Below are 9,993 nucleotides of genomic sequence, written 5' to 3'. Positions count from 1 at the left end.
GTTGCATTCCTTGAAACAAACACCTTTGTTTCTTTGGGATGATAGAAATAATATCCAACCAAATTCCTTGGATATATCACGAAGTAGCATAAAATGGATCGACCATCCAATTTATCTTCCACTATCTGCTTCACATAAGCAGGGCACCCCCATATTCTAAAATATGAATACTTGGAGGCTTTCCCATCCATATCTCATACAGTGCTTATCAACTGCCTTTGAATGAACATTGTTCAACAACAGTGCCACTGTTTCAAGCACATATCCCCAAAAGGATAGCGGCAACTCCGTGAACCCTATCATAGATCGAACCATGTCCATCAAAGTCCGGTTATGACATTCTGAAACACCATTCAAATGAGGTGTAGCAGGCAGAGTCCACTGCGAGAGAATCCCATTCTCTCTAAGATACTCTTGGAATTCAGCACTCATTTACTCACCACCTCATTCCGATCGAAGTGCCTTGATGCTTCATCCCAACCGTTTCTATACCTCATTTATGAATTCTTTGAACCTTTCAAAAGCTTTAGATTTGTATTTCATCAAATACACACACCCATACCTTGAGAAATTATCGGTAAAGGTGATGAAGTAGGCATGTTCATACTTAGTGGTGATTCTAAGTGGACCGCACACATCTATATGGATCAAATCCAATAGACCTTTGGCTAGCTCCACATGGCCCTTAAAGGAAATTTTAGCCATCTTTCTTTTTAGACAGGTTTCACAAGTAATAAGAGAATTAATATCAGATATATCAAACATGCCTTCTCTCACTAGCTTGTTCATCCTTCTTAGAGAAATATGACCTAATCGAGCATGCCACAAGTGTGTCGGATTCAGAGTATCTTGTTTCAGCTTGTTTGTTGTTTATATTTCTTGGACATTATTCAATGGAATATCTTTCAATTTTAAATTATAGAGATCGTTGTCTAATTCACCTGTACCAATTCAACATTCATTATTGTAAATATTGCAATCACCTTTACCAAATAAACAAGAATATCCATCTTTATCAAGCATAGAAATGGAAACAATATTTTTCACCAAATATGGTACAAACAAAAAATCTCTCAATACTAATTTAAAATCATTGTTAAACAATAAGTAAACATCTCCCATGGATTTGGCAGCAACTCTTGCCCCATTGCCCATCCTCAAGAAGGTCTCACCTTCCATGAATCTCCTACTTCTTTCCATCACCTGCAAATCATTATAGAGATGTGAGCCACCAAGAAGAAGATTCAATTGAAATGTTTACTTCAATGTAGAACATACTCTTTCCAGAACCATTCTGGGCAAGATATTCATTGCAGTTACGCATCCAATGTCCTGGATTCTTGCATGTCTTGTCAGCCTCTACTGGTGTGGCTGCCACAACGGGACTCGGAGCTTTCCTCTTCAAGGGCACGTTCTTCTTGAAGTATGGATTAAACGCTTCTTTACCTTCCCAAGTGGTCTATTATTCGCACCAGATGAAGAACCAACATAAATAATCAGATTATCCTTCTTGATTGTGGACTCATATGTAACAAGCATGTTTACCAACTCCTCAAGGGATGGCTACATCTTGTTCATGTTGAAGTTCACCACAAAAGAGTCAAATGAGCTCGGTAGTGACAAGATTAACACGTCCGTGGTCAATTTTACTGGCAACACAAGATCCATGCCAAAGAGCTTTTCCACAAGCCCAATCATCCTCACACCATGCTCATGGATTAAAGCTTCATCTCGCATGCACAAATTGATCATCTCCTTGACGGTCACATGTCTAAGTGGGCGTGTTTGCTCACCAAAGAGCTCTTTGAGATGCAAAGGAATGTCAGCAACATTCTTAGCATCCTCAAAATGCCTCTGCAGCTCATCAGACATAGAAGCCAACATATAACACTTGGCTCTCAAGTCATGGTCACACCAATCATTGAACTTTTGCAGCTCCTCAGGACTGCAACTAGCCGAACCCTCAACAGGGGGCGAATTTTCAAGTGTATATGTTATCCTTTCCGAGTTCAAGACGATTTTCATATTTCTTAGCCAATTGAGGTAATTCGGACCGGTCAGTACATTTTTTTCAAGTATTGCAGATAATGTATTGCAAATTGATTGACATGTCAAAAACTTTGCACTGAAAAACAATAACAGATAAATGTTAATGAATATTTTATAATATTTAATAAGATATAAAGTATGAACTTTAACTTTATAAATTTTCACTCCCACTGCTTTTGATATTTTCACTACCCTTTAGTGAAAAACAAGTAACGTTTTTCCTCAGTAGGTACGTAAGGTCCTGTGGGGACCCGGGTTGCTAATCTTATCTTAGGGCAATTTATTATAATTAACAATTAATCAAGTACACAAAGGATATAAAGAACCAAGAGCTAAATTTTTTTTTTTTTTAAATTTACAGTGTCTCGCTCGATCGGCGAAAGTTGCCCGATCGAGCGAGCTCAAACTAGAAGCTCTCGGGTCCAGGGAATTCTTGGCCTCGCTCGATCGGTGAACTTCAGCCGATCGAGCGGCCAAGAAAATCATCTCCTCTGTTTTGCAAAATACATGGCTCGCTCGATCAGTGAATTTCACCCGATCGAGCGGGCTTCAATTCTTGAAAAATCTGCTACTAACAAAGTGTTGTCAAAGGTAGAAACAATAACCATAATCTCTTGTACAATCTACCAAATAAGATACATTCTATCTCATAACATCTTATAAGCTTCCATACACAAGCTAAGACATATACAACAACTTATACAACATTCTTGTATCTGTTCTAACATGGTTCATCAACTCAAAGTACATGTCGTGCTGCTAAAACCCGTGTCCTCACATGCTAAGACTCTATCTCGAGCTATCCCTGTATTTTCTGACCAGCTCCTGCCCCACCTATTGAATGCACACATACAAAACAAAGCAATAGCCGGATACCTCCGGTGAGAATAAAATCCCAGTATAAACAACATAAAGCACGAGATAATAAACGTGAATGCAATGCATATGACCAAAAGAGGCTATCAAGCTGATATCAATCGAATATAAGTTCTTTGGGATCCCGAGAAAATAAAATTTTTAACGAACACCAACTTACTAATCGAGGTGAAGTCAAATACTTTATTTCCTCTGACTTTGGTGCAACTATAGTGAGTCTTCTGGCTCTGGAAGTAAATTTGCATTCCGTGCCACTCAACTACAGCCCTCCAAACGTCATATGCACTCTAGGCCTTTCAACCCTCTGTGCTTATCTGGCTGGAGTTCAAGATGAATTCAACATGTTTTGTATGCATTTAATGCTATAAAACATCTTGAACAACTAATCACAAAGCAAGTAAAGCAACACAATCATGTAATCACATAAGGTACATAAGCAAATAAGTATGTGATTGACAAGGGACTACTCGAAACAATACTATTTCGAGTGTTCTATCCCATCTGGATTAGCTGTCATTTATACCTTTCGATGTCGAGTCTGAAATTACTTCAAATCTGTAAATACAATCAACAACAACATGTCAAAATCTGCTCAGCTTCTCAACTTCATTTCAAATACAATGCTAGCAAACCTTGCTTCAACTTTGTCACGGTTCGAAGACTACTTCTCGAGTCGTCAATCTTGTGCTAAGATCTGAAATGATTTGTATACAATCTCACAAGATCAGATTTCAACTCCACTTCATGTTTCATTAAATCAACAATATCAAAGTCTTGACATTTTTCGAATCGACGGCATAACGGCTAAAAACCGGCAATCCAAACAATATCCAATTCAATCCAACAATCAAGATAACATATAATATCATCTCAATACCATCAAAAGCATCATAATTAGATAAGGTAGGGTTCGAATTTTGCTTGCTAAAATTATATAAAATCCAAACGATAGTTTTTTTCCGAACCATTTGCGAATACATAATCGGTACAGCTCATAAATGCTTATATCTTAAAATCATAAATTTCCATCTTCAACATACAAATAAAGTCTGATAAAGATGAATGAAACTTGTACCAAAACGAAGGTCTTGGAGCGGTGATCGCAGATATATATTTATTCGGAATTTCTGACAACCGGAGCGCGAGTTATCGAAGCTTTTTTGGATAAAAAATGGTGTCTTGGAGGGTTGGAAAGTTTTCTCTGCCTTTTTCTTCTGCTTTGCACGTTGAAATCCGATATTACAAGTGGGAATTAAGATAAATATATCCAAATTGCAGTTTAGTCCCTGAACTTTTGGTTATTTGAAATTCAGTCCCCGGAAAAGTGATTTAATTCAATTTCAATCCTTATTCATTTAAGAATATTAGAATTTAATTCTAAACTCTAAATATTCCCAAATTAAATATTTTCGGATTAAAATTAAATAATCCCGGCCTTACAGGTCCAATTAGCCAATCATGATCCCAAATAATATCAGCCAATCACAATTCCTAAAAGTTAGTTTCCAATTGCATCTCAATGCAATCCTCTACGTAAACTTTTGTCTCACGCTTGATGAGGACCCAATAATATGACGTCGATCATATTTTTGTGTCAAGCCTTACCCATCGATGTTGAATCTTAATGGACGGTCGCCATGAGTTCCCCCAATAATATGAGCCGAAATCATGGGAGTTCCACGTAGTTCACATCACCAAGTCAATGGATGTCACAGCTTTCCGGCGTCCAAGCCCCCTAATAATATGAGCCGAGCATTGACCGCGGGTAGCATTCATCATGCACCCATTGCCGATGGAAGACAAGGAAATTATAAACACCTTTATAATTCTATTTTTTGGGCTTGCTATTAATTTTGAATCTTATTCTAAATGAGAGTTTTTAATTTTGAAATGGTCTTAGCATTAATTTTAAAAGCTCTCCATGTTTGTTCATATGATTGCATGATTCATCCAAATTTATTATTATAAAATAATAACGCACATACTCGCTATTTATAATATATCATGCATATATTATAAACAGTAAACTAACAAGGATGATCAACCGCCCCAACACTATATGACCCGTGTGAGCCAAACACGGACCTAGGTCCAATCCTAGGAAATGCATGGGATGCAAATGCAACAATTACACAAGTTTCCAATATTTACATGTCTTGGATATTCATAATTCATCATGGCCCACCATCATCCAATCTTGATATTCCACTATCAAATATTTTACAATAAAATGTACATGGAAAATAAGGATACATCTCATGGGGTGGGAACGGGGGCTATAAACCTAACCCACTTTAAATTTGATAATTATTACAACTCATTCAACATAAAATATCCTAGCATACACCTAGAAAATCGGGTTTGGGCTTTTGATCATCCTTCATGCATAATATCACATATCATACATCATCAATTAATTATCACAATAATCAATTGATCAAATATTATATATCTTGGTCCAATCTTTAAGCGCCACGATTATAAATTAAATTAACAAAATAAACAAACACCTTTGTTTACTTTCAAATTAATTTATTTATAACCGAATTTTTTGTAAATCACCATTTACTATAAATAATCAATTTCACTTTAATTATTTATTTCATGAGAAAATACATAACTTAGGGCTCATGAAACTTGGATATCTGAAAACACTTTTGGAAACCCTAGTCGTCATAGTCGTTGCCGGAGCTCCGTCGTGGGATTCCAGGCAAATTTTTTTTATAATTAAAAAGGATGCCCAACGGGCAGAAAAGGCTGCCCCTTGCTGTAACGACCTCAACCGATGAAGATGTTACAAAACTAACATGACTTTAAAACTAGCGCGGAAAAGAAAACTTTTGAAAGATGTATGCATACATCAAACTTTACTTAAAACATTTTCAGAATAGTTTACAAACCAAATCATGACAATTTGAAACATAAAGCTTATTTTCTTAAATCAACATAACAACATTTAGTTCATTAACTCGACACAAATACACTCATGCATCTCTCGCCGGCTCGTCTCTTGGCTCCTCCTCATGTCTGGCATCAAATGCATCGACGTATGCATAAATTTCATCTTCATTACCTGCACCATTCAAGTATAGTGAGTGTAAAGACTCAGCAAGTATATGAAGTAAAAATCATGAGATTTCTTCATTTAAACTTAACATAACAAAACATAACATAACATAATATAAACTTATTATTTGGTGACGAATTATGCTAAATTGTGGCAACCGTCATAATGGGCACATTCATCTTTTCTTGTTGATCAACAATCATATGGCATTATGCCTCGTAACATTCGCTCATTCATTTTCGGAGGCCCCTCTGGAGCTCATCCCGAAGTACCTAACCCGTACATTGAGCCGTATTTGGGAGGGCCCCTTCGGAGCCCAAACCGGAGTACCGTTCCCGTATTGCCATCACAAAAACACATAAGACATCAAAATATTTACACGCATCAACATATCATTCATTTTTCATATCATATCATTATCATCTCCTCATAACATTCCATCTTTGCATGACTTGTATGCCATAAAATATTCATCATAACATCATGATTCCTTTCATAAACTTTTATGTCGTGTTCTTCAAAACTTATTCGATAACTTCATGAATATCATAGATGATTAAAAATCAAACTTGCATATTGAATATAGCTCTCATGAATGAACATAGACATGTACATGCATCATATAACGTAATCGGTCCACGTAAGCCGTTATTTTTGTTCTTGACGTAAAACTTGAAACTTTTTCAAATATAACCTCTTAATAACACTTAAAAGAGCTTAAAAGTACAAAAACATCAATTTAGGACTTGAAATGTGAAATGTTAAAAGTTGGGACAGAACTATTTTCACCTAGGCGGTAAAATATTCCCGCCTAGGCGCCGGCCAGGGCGCTGCTCTATGCGGGTATGGTCGTTTGCATGCGTTAAAACATTATTTTTCACTATGAATTAGGACAAGTGGTAAACATTAAGGTTGTAGCCCTTGATCTTGGCTTTAACATTCCGAAAACCTCACCTTAATTGGATATTTCAGTAAAACGTTATGCTCATTCTACCAAGATTAGTCAGTGTAGAAAAAATCAAACCAACCAATACACTTCGGGGCAATTTTGGCCAAACTTCCAAAATGATTTTGAAAAAACTCAAAACATGAAAATTGTAGATATTTAAACTATATTTCAAAAACATTAAGGCTCATCTCATTTGGATTAGTACACTAGTCTTGATCCTCAAAATTGTGATGAGTGTCGCTAATTCGGAACAACCCAACACATGTAACATTTCAAAACATTAACTCAAACTAACTCAACACTTCAAATTCAACACATACTTTCAAAATCATTCTTTTTTCAACTCTAAACCATAAGAATCCATCAACACACATCAAATATCAAGAATTTATCAAGAATTTCACAAGAACGACTTACGTAAACATCATCCTTTTATGCTTCTCAAATCTTTAAAATCATGCATAAAACTCATCAACACACATCATTTCTTATCAAAATAGATATATCTTGAATGGTGGTTTAAAATTCTTTAAAAACTTGCCTTGAATGGAGGAGGAGTTGATCCGTATTCTTGGTAACGAGTTAACCACAAAACGAGCGAGATCGAAGGTGAACTTACACAAAGCTTGAAGACCGTGGAGTAAGAATGATGAAGAAGAATGAGGATACCAGAAATGAGGGATGGAAACGTGAAGGAGGTGGGGTGGTAAGTCAAGGGGACAAGGGAACATGGAATTAATGGGGTGGGAACCCGGGTAGATAGATAGGATAACAATCGTATAATATAAATTGTGTGTTGACTACATAAAACAGAGTCAGAACACATCCCGACTCATACTGATAAAATTAATACCTCTCAACTCATTTATCAAAAACATTTCAATATTATACTTAAAACGCTCGTAAAAATACGTTCTAACACCTTGTTCATAGGTTAGCCTCGTCCCGTGAGTCCAGAATCAAACTCGACCTGAAATCATTTACTTAGTCAAAATTGTTAAACTTAAAATAATCATAATCATAATCATTAAATCATAACTTAAACAAATTATGACATAAAATCACTAAAAATTATTTTAAAATCATCGTAAGCGAGTTTAGTGGACTTGGACCTTACAAATCTACCCTCCTTAAAAGAATTTTGTCCTCGAAATTCGACTCACCAAATAATTCTGGGTATCGGCTACACATATATTGTTGGGTCTCCCAATTAGCCTCTTCCACTAATTGATTGTGCCATAAGACCTTTACCATCTTGATATCTTTGTTTCTCAGCTTTCGGACTTGTGTATCCAAAATTTGGATAGGTATTTCTTCATAAGACAAGTCTGGTGTCCCTAGAACTTTCTCGTGGTGAATGACGTGGGAAGGATTTGAGATATACTTTCTCAACATTGAGACATGGAATACGTTGTATACACCTTCCAAGTTTGGAGGCAATGCTACTTGGTAAGCTCTTGTTCCAACCTTGTCTAGGATTTCGAAAGGTCCTATATATCTTGGGCTCAGCTTCCCTTTCTTCCCAAATCTTAAAAGTCCCTTCCAAGGTGACACATTCAAAACACGTGATCACCTACCTGGAACTCCAAATCTCTACGCCTTTGATCGGCATAGCTTTTCTGTCGACTCTGAGCTGTCAACATTCTGTCCTTGACTTTTTCTATCATGTCGGCTGTCTGTTGCACTATTTCTAGCCCTAATACAACTCTTTCTCTCACTTTATCCCAATGCAATGGAGTCCTACACTTTCTCCCATACAAAGCCTCATAATGAGCCATTCCAATAGTAGCTTGATAACTATTGTTATATGTGAACTCCACTAAAGGCAACTTCGATTCCCAATTACTTCCGAAGTCAATCATGCAAGCCCTGAGTAAATACTCTAATATCTGAATCACCCGCTCAGAATGTCCATCTGTCTGCGGATTAAAAGCTGTACTAAAAGCTAGATTTTTTCCCAATCCATGATGTAAACTCTTCCAAAACTTTGAAGTGAACCTGGGATCCCTATCAGAAACTATCCTTGCTGGAACTCCATTCAATCTAACTATCTCTCGAATATACAACTCTACATATTGATTCATCAAAAAGTTGTTTCTAACTAGTAAGAAGTGAGCTGACTTTGATGTTCAACTTTCACCTGTTGACATGTCAAACATTCGTTAACAAACTTAACGATGTATTTCTTCATACCTGGCCACCAGTATAGCATCTGCACATCATTGAACATCTTTGTACTCCTTGGGTGAATAGAATATGGTACAGTGTGGGCCTCAGTCATCACATTTTCTCTCAGTGAATCTACTGCTGGTACCCACATTTTCCCTTTGTGATGCAGGATCCCATCCTTCACTGTATACAATGCACCCCCTTAGGCTTCATCTTTAAGTTTCCAAGTTAATAATTTCTGGTCTGAAGCCTGACCTGTTCGAATCTTGTCGAGCAAACATGGAACCATTGTTAAGGCTGATAGGGTACAAACTTCCATTTTCTCAACTATTTCCAATCTGAGTCATTCAAAATCTGCAATCAACTCCTATTGAGTTGTCATTCTGTTCAAAGTTGCAGACTTACGACTCAAAGCATCAGCTACTACATTAGCTTTACCTGGGTGGTAGCTAATATCACAATCATAATATTTCACGAATTCGAGTAATCTTCTCTGTCTCATGTTCAACTCCTTTTGGGTGAAGAAGTACTTCAAACTCTTATGATCTGTGAAAATCTGACACTTCTCACCATAATGGTAATGTCTCCATAGTTTCAGTGCCAAGACAACTGCTGCCAATTTGAGGTCATGGGTAGGGTAATTCTTTTCATGAATCTTCAGCTTTCGTGATGCATATGCTATTACCTTTCCATCTTGCATCAAAACAACCCCTAATCCACTCTTGGAAGCTTCTGTATAAACTACGAATAGACCTGTGCCTTCTGGTATGGCGAGTATAGGTGATGTCATCAATTTTTCCATCAACTCCAGAAAGATTTTCTCACACTGATTAGACCATTCAAACTTCACACTTTTGCGAGTTAATGACATTAGTGGCAGCGC

At 36.8% G+C, this 9,993-nt stretch overlaps 1 protein-coding gene across 1 annotated transcript; it reads right to left on the bottom strand.

Annotated features, from left to right (window-relative positions):
* Positions 1 to 5,909: 5,909 nt before the first annotated feature.
* On the bottom strand, positions 5,910 to 9,981 carry LOC140877494 (uncharacterized). Its single transcript, XM_073281031.1, has 5 exons — positions 9,681 to 9,981; positions 9,135 to 9,293; positions 8,840 to 9,009; positions 8,105 to 8,480; positions 5,910 to 5,998 (listed from the first exon to the last, which is right to left on the bottom strand). Exons 1-5 carry the CDS (start codon positions 9,979 to 9,981, stop codon positions 5,910 to 5,912), a joined length of 1,095 nt encoding a protein of 364 aa, XP_073137132.1.
* Between the last annotated feature and the right edge of the window lie 12 nt (positions 9,982 to 9,993).

This window comes from Henckelia pumila, chromosome 2, assembly GCF_033568475.1.
Source record: "Henckelia pumila isolate YLH828 chromosome 2, ASM3356847v2, whole genome shotgun sequence".
NCBI lineage: Eukaryota > Viridiplantae > Streptophyta > Magnoliopsida > Lamiales > Gesneriaceae > Henckelia > Henckelia pumila.
This window is presented reverse-complemented; position numbering and strand designations above follow the sequence as displayed.